At 46.0% G+C, this 18,201-nt stretch overlaps 1 protein-coding gene across 1 annotated transcript in view; it reads right to left on the bottom strand.

Annotated features, from left to right (window-relative positions):
• Positions 1 to 17,703, bottom strand: part of LOC139263309 (galectin-3-like) — a 36,093-nt gene extending 18,390 nt beyond the window's left edge. Inside the window, exons 1-3 of the mRNA XM_070879172.1 lie at positions 17,626 to 17,703; positions 17,398 to 17,430; positions 6,520 to 6,924 (exon numbers count right to left, since the gene is read on the bottom strand). Of these exons, the coding sequence (XP_070735273.1) occupies positions 6,520 to 6,924; positions 17,398 to 17,400 (408 nt within the window). The 5' untranslated portion in view covers positions 17,401 to 17,430; positions 17,626 to 17,703. The remainder of the gene's footprint in view (positions 1 to 6,519; positions 6,925 to 17,397; positions 17,431 to 17,625) is intronic.
• Positions 17,704 to 18,201: the final 498 nt, after the last annotated feature.

Consider the following 18,201-nt stretch of genomic DNA (forward strand, 5'->3'; position numbering starts at 1 on the left):
AGAGAATTCCAAAAATTTACAACCCTCTGAGTGAAGAAATTCCTCTGCATCTCTGTCTTAAATGGCCTCCCCCTTATCCTGAGACTGTTCCCGATAGTCCTAGACACTCCAGCCAGTGAAAACAACCTCTCAGCATCTATGCTGTCAATCCCCTTCAGAATCTTGTATGTTTCAATGAGATCATCTCTCATTCTTCTAAATGCCAGAGAGTATAGGCCCATTCTACACAATCTCACACCTTAAGACAGCCCTCCCATCCCAGGAATCAGTCTTGTGAACTTCCGTTGTATTGCCTCCAGGGCAAGTATATCCTTCCTTAGATAAGGAGACCAAACCTGTACGCAGTACTTCTCACCAAGGCCCTGTACAATTGTTACATGACTTCCTTACTTATACTCCAAACCCCTTGCAATAAAAGACAACATGCCATTTGTCTTTTGCCTTCCTTATAGCTTGCTGTACCTGCATGCTAGCTTTCTGTGTTTCTTGCACAAGAACACCCAAATTTCTCTGAACACCAACATTTAAAAATTTCTCACCCTTTAAAAAATATTGTTTTTCTATTCTTCCTATCAAAATGAATAACCTCACATTTCCCTAAATTATACTCCATCTGCCACCTTACTGCCCACTCACTCACTCAATCTATTTATATCTTTTTGCAGACGCTTTGTGTTCTCCTCACAGCTTACTGTCCGACTTAGCTTTGTATCGTCAGCAAACTTGGATACATTACACTCGCTCCCTTCATCTAGGTCATTAATATAGATTGTAAATAGCTGAGGCCCCACCACTGATCCTTGCGGCACCCCACTAGTTAGTGCTCAGCTAGGTACTGCTCAGTTTGTGGGGTGCGAGGTAATTACAATATTTCAGCTCAGTGTATGGGAGAGCTCAAATGTGGATTGGGAGCTTCCTTCCTTCCACTCTGTTTCTCTCCACAGGGAAGAAAGCGTGGTTGAGGGTCATGCGTGATTGGAACCTTCTGTGCACATGCACTGCCACAATGTCAAGATTGCATGTGCCTGCGCGGCTTTATTGGGGACGATGTTTAAGCTCCACCCGCAGTTCATGCAAATAATCGCTCCGTAGAAGGATATGTTGATAGGGCGAAATAAAGTAAGGCGGGACGAGGCTCGTATGGAGCACAAAAACTGGCATAGACCTGCTGGGCCAAATGTCCGGATTTTGTGCATAAAATTCAATGTAATTCTATGTAGTATCTGTGCTCACCAGGGAGAGGGGGACCAAAGCACAGGAGAGGGAATTCAATGTGCGGTTGGGGTATGATCATGATATAAAGGCTGCAACAGCATTCAGCTGACAAGGGTGGTGCTGTTGTCGTTTGGCAGACCGACTTCTACCTTGCAGAGGCTAATCGCCAACTCTGACACCTCCTCCTACCTCCCCCTGGACCATGACCCCACCACTGAACATCAAGCCATTATTTTCCAGACCGTCACTGACCTCATCTCCTCTGGAGATCTTCCCTCTACAGCCACCAACCTCATAGTTCCCCAACCCCACACAGCCTGCTTCTACCTCCTTCCCAAGATCCACAAACAGGACTGCCCCAGTAAACCCATCGTTCCAGCCTGTTCTTGCCCCATAGAACTTATTTCTTCCTATCGCGATTCTATTTTTTCTCCCCTTGTCCACTCTCTATCCATCTACATCCGCAACTCCTCCGGCACCCTCCACCACTTTAATAGTTTCCAGTTTCCTGGCCCCAACCGTCTCCTGTTCACCATGGACGTCCAATCCCTCTACACTTCTATCCCCCAGCAGGATGGTCTGAGAGCGCTCCGCTTCTTCCTCAAGCAGAGTTCCAACCAGTCCCCATCCATCACCACCCACCTCCGCCTGACTGAACTAGTTCTCACATTGAACAACTTCTTCTTTAACTCCACTCACTTCCTCCAAATTAAAGATGTTGCTATGGTAATCCGCATAGGTCCTAGCTGTGCCTGCCTTTTTGTGAGATATGTGGAACATTCTTTGTTCCAGTCCTACTCGGGTCCCCCTCCCTCACTTCTTTTTCTAGTACATTGATGACCGTATCGGTGCAGTTTCCTGCTCTCACCCTGAACTAGAAAATTTCCACCCTTCCCTCACCTTCACATGGTCCACCTCCGACTCTTCCCTTCTCCGACTTCTCTGTTCCATTTCTGGGGATAGGCTATCCCGTAAGGACTCCATTCCATTCTCCCAGTTTCTCTGTCTCTGTCACAGCTGTTCTGATGACGCTAGCTTTCACACTAGTGCCTCTAACACATCTTCCTTTTTCCTCAACCAAGAATTCCCCTCCACTGTGGTTAACATGGACCTCTATCGTGTTCATTCTATTTCCCACACCTCTGCTCTCACCCCTTCCCCTCCCTCTCAGAACCACGACAGGGTTCCCCTTGTCCTCACCTTTCACCCCACCAGCTTCCACATTCAACGGATCATCCTCCAGCATTTCCACCACCTCCAGTGTGATCCCACCACCAATCACATCTTCCCCTCCCCTCTCAGCATTCCGAAGGGACCGCTCCCTCCGCGACATCCTGGTCCATTTTGCAGTCACCCCCACGCCTTCCCACGGCACCTTTCTGTGCAAGCGCAGGAGATGCAACACCTGCCTTTTTACCTCCTCCCTTCCCACTATCCAGGGTCCCAAACACTCCTTCCAGGTGAAACAGTGATTTACTTGTACTTCTTTCAATTTAGGGTACTGTATTCGCTGCTCACGATGTGGTCTCCTCTACATTGGGGAGAACAAACGCAGATTGGATGACCGCTTTGCGGAACACCTCCATTCAGTCCGTAAGCGTGTCCCTGAGCTTCCGGTCGCCTGTCACTTTAATTCCCTGCTCCACTCCCACTCACTCAGACACCTTCGTCCTCGGCCTCCTACAATGTTCCAATGAAGCTCAACGCAAGCTCGAGGAACAGCACCTCATCTTTTGTTTAGGCACTTTACAGCCTTCTGGACTTAACATCGAGTTCAACAATTTCAGATAACCTCCGCCCATTTTTGGCTCCCTTCCCCCGATCTTATTTTTCTCTCTCTTTGTCTCCAATGGCAGCTAGACATTAATCCGCCATTCACACCCCATCTTGACTAACCTTTTTCTAACTTCTATCATTACCATTTCAATTCGGCCCATCATCTCTTTTGTGTCTCTAATCTCTCCTGCCTTCCACCCTATCACAGACCTTCCCTTTTGTTCTTTCTTCTGCTCCCCTTCCAGTGCTCCTTCAGAATCTGTTCTTTTCGAACACTCACTAGTTCTGACGAAGGGTCATCGATCTGGATCGTTAACTCGGTTTTTCTCTCCACAGATGCTGCCTGACCCGCTGAGATTTCCAGCAAGTTCTGTTTTTATTTCAGGTTCCTGCATCCACAGTTTTTGCTTTTGTATCAGCATTTATTGCCCAACTCTAATTGCCCTCGAGAAGGTGGTGGTGAACTGTTGTAATCCTTGTGGTGAAATAACTCCCACAGTTCTGTTAGGGAGGAAGTTCCAGGATTTTGACCCAGAGACGATGAAGGAACGGTGATATATTTCCACGTCAGGATGGTGTGTAACTTGGAGGGGAACTTGCAAATGATGGTGTCCCCATGCGCCTGCTGCCCTTGTCCTTCTAGGTGGTAGAGGTCGCGGGTTTGGGAGGTGCTGCCGAAAAAGCCATGGCGAGCTGCTGCAGTGCATCTTGTAGATGGTACACACTGCAGCCACGGTGCTCTGGTGGTGAAGGGAGTGGATGGGGTGCCAATCAAGTGGGCTGCTTTGTCCTGGATCATGTTGAGCTCCTTGAGTGTTGTCAGAGCTACACTCATCCAGGCAAGTGGAGACTATTCCATCATACTCCTGACTTGTGCCTTTTAGATGGTGTAAAGGCTTTGGGAAGTCAGGGGGTGAGACACTTGCCGCAGAATACCCAGCTTCTGACCTGCGCTTGTAGCCAAAGTACTTATGTGGCTGATCCAGTTAAATTTCCGGTCAATGGTGACCCCTCAGAATGTTGATGCTGGGGGATTTGGCGATGGTAAGGCTGTTTAATGTCAAGGGCGGTGGTTAGACTCTCTCTTGTTGGAGATAGTCATTGCCTGGCACTTGTGTGGCACGAATGTTACTTGCCACTTATCAGCCCAAGCCTGAATGCCATCCAGGACCTGCTGTATTCAGGCATGGCCTGCTTCATTATCTGAGGAGTTGCGAATGGCACTGAACACTACGCAATCATCAGTGAATATCCCCACTCTGACCTTATGATGGAGGGAAGGTCATTGATGAAGCAGCTGAAGATTGTTGGGCCCAGGACACTGCCCTGAGGAACTCCTGCAGCGATGTCCTGGGGCTGAGATGATTGACTTTCAACAACTGAAACCATCTTCCTTTGTGCTAGGTATGACTCTAACCACTGGAGAGTTTTCCTCCCGATTCCCATTGACTTTTGTGTTCCATATGGCTGGATTTTTGTAACAAGCCTTATGACCATAAGTGTAATTGCCTCTGCTGCAAACTCCACTTCCTCCATCTCCTCCTTGCTCCTGACCGCCCAACTCTCCTATCCACTTTACTCCTATCCCTATCACTCTCACTCTGCATTTTTTTCTTGACCTCTCCAAGTCCCATATTCTGTTCCCTCAACACCCTCCCCACTCAAGTACCCCTCCTGGCCAACATACTCATCAACAATATTACTGGCTCCCTTTCCTAAATGCTGTTAAGATGCCCACCTCCACCTGTCAACCACTCCATCTACTACCCAATGTCTAAACTGACTTTCCTCTTGCTCTAAGGTCCTCAAATATGCTTAGCCTCTTAGCTCTACAATCAGCTCTTCCAAAACTTCCTGTTCAAAATTCTTCAGTAGAGTTTCAACCATACAGCACCAAGATTGTGTTAGGGCTGTAGATGATGCTTGTCTGCTTCAGGCAGATCTTAATGTGTTGGGAAATTGGGCTCGTGACTGGCAAATGATATATAACTTAGATAAGTTATGCATGTGGGCAGGGCAAATGCTCAACATTCACACAACCTTCAGGGAAATGCATTAAAGAAAGTGGAGATAGAATGAGATTTGGGCAGTCTACTGCATACATCTTTAAAGAATCATGAGCAAAACCGTGAAGCGATAGCTAGGACAGACAGGGTGTTGGGGTGTAACCCTAGGACAATTGAGTACAGGATGAGGCATGCTATTTTGTCCTTGTGCAAGACCTTGGTCAGACGTCACTTGGAATACTGTGTCCAGTTCCGGTTTCCTCACATGGTGGGTGATATTGATGCTTTGGACATGGTACAGAGGAGGGCCACTAGACCAAGGTTAAAGCATCTTAGTTATCAAGATGGGTAAAAAAAAGTTGGGACTCTGCACTTTAGAGAAGCATAGACTTAGAGGTGCTCTGATTGAGGTTTATAAGACAATGAAGGGAATAGATTTTGTTGCAATTGATAGTTTGTTCCAATTAAAATAGGTTAGGGAGGAGCAGGGATCACACATTTAAGTTGTATAAGGCCAGATCTAGGTTAGATGTCTGGAAATGGTTGAAGAATAGTGGACCTCTCTGGAACAGGCTGCCATCTCATGCAGTGGATTCTGATTTGCTGAATTCCTTCAAGCGGGAGGTGGACCTGTTTCTGACTGGGACGGAGATCATCTCTTACAGAAGGTAGACACTGCAGGGAACTCTGGGTCAGAGTGATCTCCTGGACTAATTTTAATTGCCTACATGGGTCAGAGAGGAATTACCCGGATTCTTCCCTCCCCCCAAATTGGCCTGGGTTTTTTTAAGCTGTTTTTTTGCCTCTCCCAGGAGATCACATGGTTTCGGGTGAGGTGGAGTATATATATTGTGATACACAAGCTATTGCAATTGTGTGGGACAGGCTTGATGGATCAGAGAGTCTTACCCGTCCATCATTGTTCGTACGTTTGTAAGACAACCTGGCCAAAAACATGAATGACATCCTGAGAGACTGGATCATACAGCATGACCTTCTAGAAACCTCTACACAGCATTTTATACAGCGACAATGACACTCTCCTCTATTGCCTCTCATCTGTTGCCCAGTTCCACAGGATTGCCCCCATTATGGTTTCACTCCTACTTCTCTAATGACTTCTCTTCCTGCCTCTGTACTTCTCAAAATGCATATTTTCAACTCAACTTTCAGTTCCCTTTCCTAATTCTTCTATCAAGGCCGGCACCTAATGCTTTATCTATTTAATCTCACCCTCGACTCCCACCCACTGTATGGAATTTCTTGTGATGTTTTCTATGTTAAAGGCACTATATAAATACAAGTTGTTACTATAATGCATGTTTGATCAAAACAAGAGAATGGAACAGAAATTTGATCCACATACAAGACATAGCTACAAAAGTGCAAAAGACTAAAACATCTGAGATTTGTGGATTCTCAATTAGAGTTGCACGTAGCTCACACTGGGAAAACATGATCTACAACTCATTGAACACACAACATACATTACTAACTTATTTCAAAGAAAACCAATACTTACCAACACAGCACCTTTTTGTTGACCAGGTTGATGAGGGGCTCCAGGTGGACCAGGACAGGGCTGTTGAGGTGGACCATAAGGGCCAGGCTGCCCAGGCCAAGGTCCAGGCTGTCCAGGCTGTCCAGGCCAAGGTCCAGGCTGTCCAGGCTGCCCAGGCCAAGGTCCAGGCTGTCCAGGCTGTCCAGGCCAAGGTCCAGGCTGTCCAGGCTGTCCAGGCCAAGGCCCAGGCTGTCCAGGCCCAGGCTGCCCAGGCTGTCCAGGCCAAGGCCCAGGCTGCCCAGGCTGAGGCTGCCCAGGCTGTCCAGGCCAAGGCCCAGGCTGCCCAGGCCATCCTGGCTGTGGATTTGTAGCACCAGCATTCAATGTGGCAGCACTTGAGGCATCAGGACCCAATGCAGCTTCCAACTAAAACAGAAATAGATATGGATTTTTTAAGCTGACCATAGGATAGGAACATATAAGTATATAAAAATAATTAATGCAATATAAATACATAAGGAAGCTTTTTTTTGGTGGGGGAACGGGGAGGGGGGAGGGGGAAAGAGAAAAAAGACAAGCAACTTTCAGTGCACTAATATTTGAGCAGATTCATAACTACAGCGAGAGCCGCAAGTTCCGTCAAGGAAAAAACTCACCCAATAACTCATTTTTTTTAAGGACACGGACTAGTAGTGCACTGAGCCACATGGACCAGAAAGATCCTAGGTTTAATCCCTTTCTGTGGGGAGTTGGGTGATCTTATCTAAACAACAGGAGGGGCACTGCAGTTCTCCCTGGACTAAGATGGAAAAAAACAACAATAGCCAGGACTCCTGCTTCCAAGACCACTGTGGCCATGTGCACTTATGTTGATATTGGACACGGAGGGATTAGGGTTTGCTCATAGCTTCCATTGTTGATTACCATACAAGCTTGTGTACCAAAGCTTGAGGGGTCAAAAACTGTGGCTATCACTGTAGCTTCGGCTAGACAATCCCCTGGTTGAATTTGGTCCACTTCATGAGTCCAAAAAGTTCCACTGCGTATCTCTCAGTTAAAGAAATTTTCTTTATCAGTAAGTAACCTTTAGCATTATTGTTGCCAAATTAAGTTAATCTAAGGGCTAAGTCATGGCAGGAGAGCTCGGACACGTGTTATGCTCCTCCTGGGCTATGTGGGAAGTCAGGGACACGACTACATGTGCGGGAAGTGCATCCGCCTGCAGCACCTGACAAACCGCATTGCGGCACTAGAGCTGCGGGTGGATTCACTCTGGAGCATCCGCAATGCTGAGGATGACATGAATAGCACGGTTAGTGAGTTGGTCTTACCGCAGGTAAAGGTTACACAGCCAGATAGGGGATGGGAGACCAACAGGAAGAGCAGTGGAAGGATGATAGCGCAGGGGTCCCCTGCAGTCATTCCCCTGCGAAACAGATACACCGCTTTGGGTACTGTTGAGGGGGATGACTCATCAGGGGAGAGCAGCAGCAGCCAAGTTCATGGCACCGTGGGTGGCTCTGCTGCACAGGAGGGCAGGAAAAAGAGTGGGAGAGCTATAGTGGTAGGGGATTCTATTGCAAGGGGAATAGATAGACGTTTCTGCGGCCGCAACCGAGACTCCAGGATGGTATGTTGCCTCCCTGGTGCAAGAGTCAAGGATGTCTTGGAGCGGGTGCAGGACATTTTGAAGGGGGAGGATAAACAGCCAGTTGTTGTGGTGCATATAGGTAACAACGATATAGGTAAAAAATGGGATGAAGTCCTACAAGATGAGTTTAGGGAGCTAGGAGCTAAATTAAAAAGTAGGACCTCAAAAGTAGTAATCTCAGGATTGCTACCAGTGCCACGTGCTAGTCAGGGTAAGAATCGCAGCATAGCTTAGATGAATATGTGGCTTGAGGAGTGGTGCAGAAGGGATGGATTCAAATTCCTGGGACATTGGAACCGATTCTGGGGGAGGTGGGACCAGTACAAACCGGACAGTCTGCACCTGGGCAGGACCGGAACCAATGTCCTCGGGGGAGTGTTTGCTAGTGCTGTTGGGGAGGGGTTAAACTAATATGGCAGGGGGATGGGAACCTCTGCAGGGAGACAGAGGAAAGTAGAATGGGGACAGAAGCAAAAGATAGAAAGAGGAAAAGTAAAAGTGGAGGGCAGAGAAACCCAAAGCAAAAAGCAAAAAGGGCCACATTACAGCAAAATTCTAAAGGGGCAAAGGGTGTTAAAAAGACAAGCCTGAAGGCTCTGTGCCTCAATGCAAGGAGTATTCACAATAAGGTGGACAAATTAACTGCGCAGATAGCAGTTAATGGATATGATGTAACTGGCATCACGGACATAGCTCCAGGGTGACCAAGGCTCAACATCCAGGGGTATTCAACATTTAGGAAGGATAGACAGAAATGAAAAGGAGATGGGGTGGCACTGCTGGTTAAAGAAGAAATTAATGCAATAGTAAGGAAGGACATTAGCTTGGATGATGTGGAATCGGTATGAGTGGAGCTACGGAATACCAAAGGGCAGAAAACGCTAGTGGGAGTTGTGTACAGACCACCAAACAGTAGTAGTGAGGTTGGGGACGACATCAAACAAGAAATTAGGGACGCGTGCAATAAAGGTACAGCAGTTATCACGGGCGACTTTAACCTACATATTGATTGGTCTAACCAAACTGGTAGCAATGCAGTGGAGGAGGATTTCCTGGAGTGTATTAGGGATGGTTTTCTAGACGAATATGTCAAGGAGCCAACTAGAGGGCTGGCCATCCTAGACTGAGTGATGTGTAATGAGAAAGGACTAATTAGCAATCTTGTTGTGCGAGGTCCCTTGGGGAAGAGTGACCATAATATGGTAGAATTCTTTATTAAGATGGAGAGTGACACAGTTAATTCAGAGACTAGGGTCCTGAACTTAAGGAAAGGTAACTTCGATGGTATGAGGCGTGAATTGGCTAGAATAGACTGGCGAGTGATACTTAAAGGGTTGACGGTGGATAGGCAATGGCAAACATTTAAAGATCACATGATGAACTTCAACAATTGTACATCCCTGTCTGGAGTAAAAATAAAACGGGGAAGGTGGCTCAACCGTGGCTAACAAGGGAAATTAAGGATAGTGTTAAATCCAAGGAAGAGGTATATAGATTGGCCAGAAAAAGCAGCAAACTTGAGGACTGGGAGAATGTTATAATACAGCAGAGGAGGACAAAGGGTTTAATTAGGAGGGGGAAAATAGAGTATGAGAAGAAGCTTGCTGGGAACATAAAAACTGACTGCAAAAGCTTCTACAGAATTGTGAAGAGAAAAAAATTAGTGAAAACAAATGTAGGTCCCTTGCAGTCAGATTAAGGTGTATTTATAATGGGGAACAAAGAAATGGCGGACTAGTTAAACAAATACTTTGGTTCTGTCTTCACAAAGGAAGACACAAATAACTTTCCGGAAATACTAAGGGACCGAGGATCGAGTGAGAAGGAGGAACTGAAGGAAATCCTTATTAGACAGGAAATTGTGTTAGGGAAATTGATGGGATTGAAGGCCAATAAATTCCCAGGGCCTGATAGTCTGCATCCCAGAGTACTTAAGGAAGTAGCCCTAGAAATAGTGGATGCATTGGTGATCATTTTCAAACAGTCTATCGACGCGGGATCGGTTCCTATGGACTGGAGGGTAGCTAATGTAACACCACTTTTTAAGAAGGGAGGGAGAGAGAAGACGGGTAATTATAGACCGGTTAGCCTGACATCAGTAGTGGGGAAAATGTTGGAATCAATTATTAAAGATGAAATAGCAGCACATTTGGAAAGCAGTGACGGGATCGGTCCAAGTCAGCATGGATTTATGAAAGGGAAATCCTGCTTGACAAATCTTCTAGAATGTTTTGAGGATGTAACTGGTAGAGTGGACAAGGGAGAACCGATGGATGTTGATGTATTTGGACTTTCAAAAGGCTTTTGACAAGGTCCCACACAAGAGATTGGTGTGCAAAATTAAAGCACATGATAGTGGGGGTAATGTACTGACGTGGATAGAGAACTGGTTGGCAGACAGGATGCAGAGAGTCGGGATAAAGGGGTCCTTTTCAGAATGGCAGGCAGTGACTAGTGGGGTGCCGCATGGCTCAGGGCTGGGACCCCAGCTAGTTACAGTATACATTAATGATTTGGATGAGGGAATTGAGTGTAATATCCCCAAGTTTGCAGATGACACTAAGCTGGGTGGCGGTGTGAACTGTGAGGTGGACACTAAAAGGTTGCAGGGTAACTTGGACAGGTTAGGTGAGTGGGCAAACGAATGGCAGATGCAGTATAATGTGGAAAATGTGAGGTTATCCACTTTGGTGGCAAAAACACGAAGACAGGTTATCTGAATGGCGGCAGATTAGGAAAAGGGAAGGTACAATGAGACCTGGGTGTCATGGTTCATCAGTCATTGAAAGTTGGCATGCAGGTATAGCAGGCGGTGAAGGCGGCAAATGGTATGTTGGCTTTCATAGCTAGGGGATTTGAGTATAGGAGCAGGGAGGTCTTACTGCAGTTGTACAGGGCTTTAGTGAGGCCTCGCCTGGAATATGGTGTTCAGTTTTGGTCTCCTAATCGGCGGAAGGACTCCATTGAGGGAGTGCAGTGAAGGTTCACCAGACTGATTCCAGGGATGGCAGGACTGACATATGAGGAGCGACTGGATCGACTGGGCCTGTATTCACTGGAGTTTAGAAGGATGAGAGGGGGTCTCATAGAAACATATAAAATTCTGACGGGACTGGACAGGTTAGATGCAGGAAGAATGTTCCCGATGTTGGGGAAGTCCAGAACAGGGGACATAGTCTAAGGATAAGGGGTAAGCCATTTAGGACTGAGACGAGAAGAAACTTCTTCACTCAGAGAGTTGTTAACCTGTGGAATTCCCTACCGCAGAGTGTTGTTAATGCCCGTTCATTTGATATATTCAAGAGGGAGTTAGATATGGCCCTTACGGCGAAAGGGATCAAGGGTATGGCGAGAAAGTAGGAAAGGGGTACTGAGGTGAATGATCAGCCATGATCTTATTGATTGGTGGTGCAGGCTCGAAGGGCCGAATGACCTACTCCTGCACCTATTTTCTATGTTTCTGTCAGAATAAGCTGATACACTATCAGAGAATAAAAAATAACAAGATGTCCTTGCGCTAGCTCTCAGAGCATATACCACCATCCCACAACGTTGTCATTTCACTCCAGTGGGGACCCGAGGTGTGGTGGATTCCTGAAATAGTTTCCAATTGGAGGGGGCAAGTAACAATGGACTTCTCAGTGGCGAGTGTGTGGGGAGGGAAGACTGCCATCAAGGATTGGTTGATCAGTCAACTTTGAAGCAACCCGAAAGAAACCAAAAGAAGGCCAGTGTGTGAGATGGACAATGCTGGAGTGAGAGTGAGTGAGAAAAAAAAGAGACAGCATGAGAAAGAGAGCACACAAGCGAGCAGAGAGCAAAATGCTGTGGTCCAATGACTCCAAACATACTGAGAGTTAAATCATACAATGGTTACAGCACAGAACGAGGCCATTCGGTCCATCAAGTCTGTGCCAGCTCTCTGCAAGAGCACTTCAGCCAGTCCTACACCCCACCCACTTCCCGTAGCCCTGCAATTTTTTCTTCTTCAGATACTTATCCAATTCCTTTTTGAAGCCACAATTGAATATGCCTCCACCACCCTTTTAGGCAGTGAATTTCAGATCCGAACCACTCAATGTGTAAAAAGGTTCTTCCTCGTGTTGTCTTTGGTTCTTCTGCCAATCACCTTAAATCTGTGTCCTCTGGTTCTCGACCCTTCCACCAATGGGAACAATTTCCCTCTTTCTACTCTGTCTAGACCCCTCATGATTTTGAACACCTCTATCAAATCTCCTCTCAACCTTCTCTGCTCTAAGGAGAACAACCCCAGCTTCTCCAGTCTACGGTTAAGAAAGCAAATGGCATGTTGGCCTTCATAGCGAGGGGATTTGAGTACAGGGACAGGGAGATGTTACTACGGTTGTACAGGGTCTTGGTGAGGTCACACCTGTATTGTGTACTGTTTTGGTCTCCTAACTTGAGGAAGGACGTTCTTGCTATTGAGCGAGTGCAGCGAAGGTTCACCAGACTGATTCCCGGGATGGCGGGACTGACCTATCAAGAAAGGCTGGATCAACTGGGCTTGTATTCACTGGAGTTCAGAAGAATGAGAGGGGAAATGTTTAAAATTCTGACGGGTTTAGACAGGTTAGATGCAGGAACAATGTTCCCAATGTTGGGGAAATCCAGAATCAGGGGTCACAGCCTAAGGATAAGGGGTAAACCATTTAGGACCGAGATGAGGAGAAACTTCTTCACCCAGAGAGTGGTGAACCTGTGGAATTCTCTACCACAGAAAGTTGTTGAGGTCAATTCACTAAATATATTCAAAAATGAATTAGATGTAGTCCTTACTACTAGGGGGATCAAGGGGTATGGCGAGAAAACAGGAATGGGGTCCTGAAGTTGCATGTTCAGCCATGAACTCATTGAATGGCGGTGCAGGCTTGAAGGGCCGAATGGCCTACTCCTGCACCTATTTTCTATAACTGAAGTCCCTTGTCCCTGGATTCATTCTTGTAAATCTTTTCTGCACCCTCTCTAAGGCCTCCTAAAGTGCGGTGCCCAGAATTGACACATACCTGTACCTCCAGTTGAGGCTGAACCAGTGTTATATAAAGGTTCATAATAACATCCTTGCTTTTGTACTCTATGGGGTCAAAATCGCCATGTTTCGCGATGCCCGTTAACGCCTCCGGGGGAGGGCGATATCGGGGTGCCAAACAGTTTTCACCTGGATGGGGCACAGCCGTCTCCCAGGATACTGCGCGGGAGCTAGTAGAGATGTTGCCATGGTAACGCACCGCTGATAGCGCCCCGGGCTGTGCAATCAGCAATGACATCATCGCCGTGCATGCCAACCCCTTTCCATCGCGCGGCGGAAATTGGACAGCGAATCTGCCGTGAGCGGTATCAATGTCAGCTTCGTGGGTCGCAAATTGGGACGACCTCCACTTGCGGGTCGGAAGTTAAAGGGCAGGTGGGAAGCGCCCTGCGTCGACATCTTGGCAGTTTTGCCGACTCACCAGTCGGTCCGACTTCTGCTTCCCTTGCGTGGTCCAGGCTGCCATCGTGCAGCCCAGCACTCCGTTTTAGGTGTCGGGCGGTGGCCTCGGCACCATGCCACCCTGGTGGCCCAATGGAGGCCCGGCAAAGTGCGCAGCGGCCCTCCACTTTAACCGAAGGGGAGAGGCGTTGAAATGTGCCCCAGAACCCGCCCGAAGAGGAAGTGGAGCACTCCACTTTCTTTGAGGGAAGGAAACAGCAATTTCGCGGACGGGCCGGGACTTCCGCAGTCCCGTCCCGAGTCAGTTACCGCCCCCAATTGGGGCACCGGGGAATTTCTCCCCCTATGTCTCTATTTATGAAGCCCAGGATCCCGTTTGCTTTTTTAACCGCTTTCTCAACCTGCCCTGCCACCTTCAACAATTTGTGTACACATACCCCCAGGTCTCTGTGCCTGCACCCCTTTTAGAATTGTACCCTTTCATTTATATTGCCTCTCCTCTTTCTTCCTACCAAAATGTATCACTTCGCACTTTCCTGCGTTAAATTTCATCTGCCACGTGTCTGCCCATTCCACCGGCCTGTCTAGGTCATCTTGAAGTCTATCACCATCCTCTTCACTATTCATTATATGTCCAAGTTTTGTATCATCTGCAAATTTTGAAATTGTGCCCTGTACACCCAAGTCTAAGTCATTAATCCATATCAGGAAAAGCAGTGGTCCTAGTACTGACCCCTGGGGAACACCACCTTCCTCCAGTCCGAAAAACAACCGTTCACCACTACTTTCCATTTCCCGTCACTTAGCCAATTTTGTATCCCTTTTATTCCATGGGCTTCAACTCTATTGGCAAGCCTATTATGTGGCACTTTATCAAACACCTTTTGGAAGTTCATGTACACCACATCCACTGCATTGCCCTCATCAACCCTCCCTGTAACCTAATCAAAAAAATTTAGTATTTAAATACAATTAAGGTGATTGGTTTGTAATTTTCACAGACAAAGGGACAGAATCAGTAATGGGAACTGAGAAACACTGCTAAAGACCCCAGAACCTCAGGTAATCAAAGCAGAATTTGACAAAAATCGGTCACAACAAACCAGTGACTATGATAAGATCTCCTCTTGACTCAAGACTTAAATCATGTAGTTTACTCTCTAATGTGACACAGATCTGGCTTAATACTCCTGTGCCTCATTCTGGTCACTTGCCTACTCCTGGCCCCACCCCACATTCCTGTCTCTTCTGGAATATCCAATGCTGATTGATTCTCTTTAGTTCCTAAACTTCCACTCTGGTCTGGCAGAACAATTTTTGTCAAATTTACCACATGCTGATCAATAGGGCATCTTATCTGTGCTCTCAAGTTTTTTTTTGTGCAAAATAGTATTGGGGGTGGGGTGAGAGGGGGAAAAAGCATCATGCAAGAGGTAGCCTGCCAATACTCACAGGTAGAGCCGCCACTGTGGAGCATAAATGGGTGGCAGAGAAAAAGGGCACAAACATTGGAGGAACAAATAAAGGTGCAGAACTTCAGATTAAATCACTGGTTAATAACAAACATTTTATTCCAACATTGCCAAAATAGAATTTCCACAATATGACTTTAATATGAATATCAATTGTTATAAATCTTTGTGTTTAAGTTTTACTTGTACTTTGACTCAGCAGGAATCTTGCATCTAGTTTTCTACACATACTTACAGAAAAATCATCCTGAAAACAAAAAGAGAAGAGATGACATGTTAATTTGAACGTTTGCAACTAAGAAACAAACTTCTACAGTTTAGAATTGAATTAAAACACAAATAGCAGGACATATGCATAGAAAAACTGAGCCAACACCATTTAAACATTGATTGAATACTGAAGTTAACATGGCATAATTTAATTCAACTGCCCATTGGGGGGGAAGAAACCGTAGAAAGAGAAGGGGAACAAACCCTACTGAAATTTAACAATCAGCAATCAGTTGTTAACTGGGGGCACTCCATAGTTTTGAATGTAGTTAAAGGGAGAGAGCGAAAAAGAGAGTGTGAAAGAGAAAGGGAAAGAAAGAAAGAAAAAAGAGGGGGAAAGTATTAAGTACTCCAGGTAAATGACAGCACAGGTTGCAACTCTGCCCTAATTAACTGCTGACTATGGGATATATGATGATTAAACATTTTGCATTCAAAAAACTCTTCTACTGTAAACAGTACAAGTCTGCTGCAGAAAATGATACAAAATTAAATTTAATATAAATAGGACTTGGAGTGCTGGATTTAACTAGTGTCCAAAAAAAGAGTACCTGTAGTTATTCAGGCAAGCTTATTTTGCATGCCTTTAACTTTACTGGTATGTGGGTAGAACCAGATGCCTAGAATGGGTGTGTAGCAAGCACCACTAAGAATCAACCCATACATCTGTAAAACTGTATGTTCCTGGTTGTTTGTAGTTATTTTTTTCAGTTACTACAGAAAGGTAGCAACTGCCTGAAGAAATAAAATCATAACAACTGTGGAAACCACCCTAATAATATAAAGGTGGTTTCTATAGAAATAGAAATTGCAGCTAGTATTATCGACAACATACAACAAGTTTAATACAAGTAAGAAATCTTCTCCCGCCCTAAACTATGCACAATCAGGCCACACTACTGTATATGGCTTCAGCAGTATAACCCAATGGTTGTGAGAGAAGATAGCTCCAGAATGACATTTTGTGGCATTTGTTCAAGCAGACACGATGTGATGGATGTGATACTTTATTCTATATACAAGCAACAAAAATCTGTATGTGCTGAAAAGGTGTGTTACTGTTGATGGGAGTATTTTCAGTACATTAGTATTCATCTGCACCTTTCTCTGAATTTATATTTTAAAAATCTACCTTGTAGGATAAATCCCAGTAAAACAATAGCCCTGGACCACCCATGTGCACGTCAAGTTAAAATGATTATAGGGCACACTGGTAATCAAAAAAAGGCTGGAAACACTCAAACAAATGTTCTAACAATGGAACCAGGCCTGAAACATGAACAAACTTGCATGTTCTCCCCACAGATGCTGCCTGAGTGTTGCCACCATTTTCTACTTTTATTTCACATTTTCAGTAAATGCAGTATTTTGCTTTTCGTTTACATTGAGAATCAAGCTGTCCTCCTGAGCATCCCTGATTTTAATCGCTCAACCATTGGTGGCCGTGCCTTCAGCTACTTAGGCTCTAAGTTCTGGAACTCCCTACCTAAATCTTTCCGCCTCTCTACCTCTCTTTCCTCCTTTAAAACACTCCTTATAAACAACCTCTTTGACCAAGCTTTTGGTCATGTGCCCTAATTTATCCTCGTGTGGCTCGGTGTCAAATGTTGTTGTCTTGTACCACTCCTTGGGTCGTTTCATTACCGTAAAGGCGCTAAATAAATAAGTTGTTGTTGTCTTCACCCTACTTCCAGGGAAGTAAGTCCACTTCATTCCCATTCTTGAATGCGGATCTAAAATCTCCCTTCTATTTCCCACATTACAACAGTGACTACGCTTTGAAAGTACTCCATTGGCTGTAAAGCACTTTAGGACATCCTGAGGTTGTGAGAGGTGCTATAGAAATGCAAGTCTTTCTTTTTTGAGTGAGACAATCTCTGGCATACCCAAGAAACGGGGAGAGTGTGAAAGCGGCAATGCCCCAGCCCAGCGAGACGCCCCGAGCCCGGCTCGGCCAGTCACACTGCTCTCGCGAAGAAATGTTTGTAAACTCGAGTTTTTGAGCTATACGAAGATCAGTCCATTCTCACAAGGCACTAAATTTCGACATTTCTTACCATGATTCTGCTGAGAGCGACAGAGCGTGAAATCTGAAAGGAGAAAGGGACGAAATGATCAGGTGGTGCCGGAGTGAGAGGATGACCCGCCCCGGATGGCCAGGAAAACTGGAGCAACAGGTTTCCCACAACTTCCCTCCCGGCAACTCCCAGAGCTCCCCGGACCGGCAGCACATCGCTCGCCGAGGTCCCAATACCCGGCCTCCGTCCCGCTTCAGCCCCCAGTACCTGATCCGAGTCCCGTTTCAAACTCAGCGACCGATCTCGTTTGTTACAGTTTTCTAAAACTCCGCCGACGCCCTGATACAGTCATAACGCCGCCTTTACCCGCAGAGAATCTGGGTGGAGCTGCAGAAATTAGTTTAGACATGCCCTTATTTCAGAAATAAATGGAAAAATTGCAACGTAACCGTCCTTGAATCATGGGGCTAGCAGTGCCCAGGTAAAATAGCCTGATGAACCGGAATCATATTTTTCATTGTTTGATGTTGATTGCAAATGCCAATACCTCTTGAATTTCTGAGGATTATAACTTAGAACAGATTGATCAACCGAAAATGACTGCGGGAGGACAGGGGAAAGCTGTTCTGTACTGCACTGAAGGATGGGGTCAAACCGTGGAGGTGGACAACATCTGCTGCTATGGTTGCCAACTTCATAGAAGAGCTTTAAATGACATCGTTACCAGTCTACAACAACAACAAGAAGTTGTATTTATATAATGCCTTTAACATAATAAAATGTCCCAAGGTGTTTCACAAGAGGGAGGGATTCAAATTCCTGGGGCATTGGGACCGGTTCTGG

Source organism: Pristiophorus japonicus, chromosome 4, assembly GCF_044704955.1.
Source record: "Pristiophorus japonicus isolate sPriJap1 chromosome 4, sPriJap1.hap1, whole genome shotgun sequence".
Lineage (NCBI taxonomy): Eukaryota > Metazoa > Chordata > Chondrichthyes > Pristiophoridae > Pristiophorus > Pristiophorus japonicus.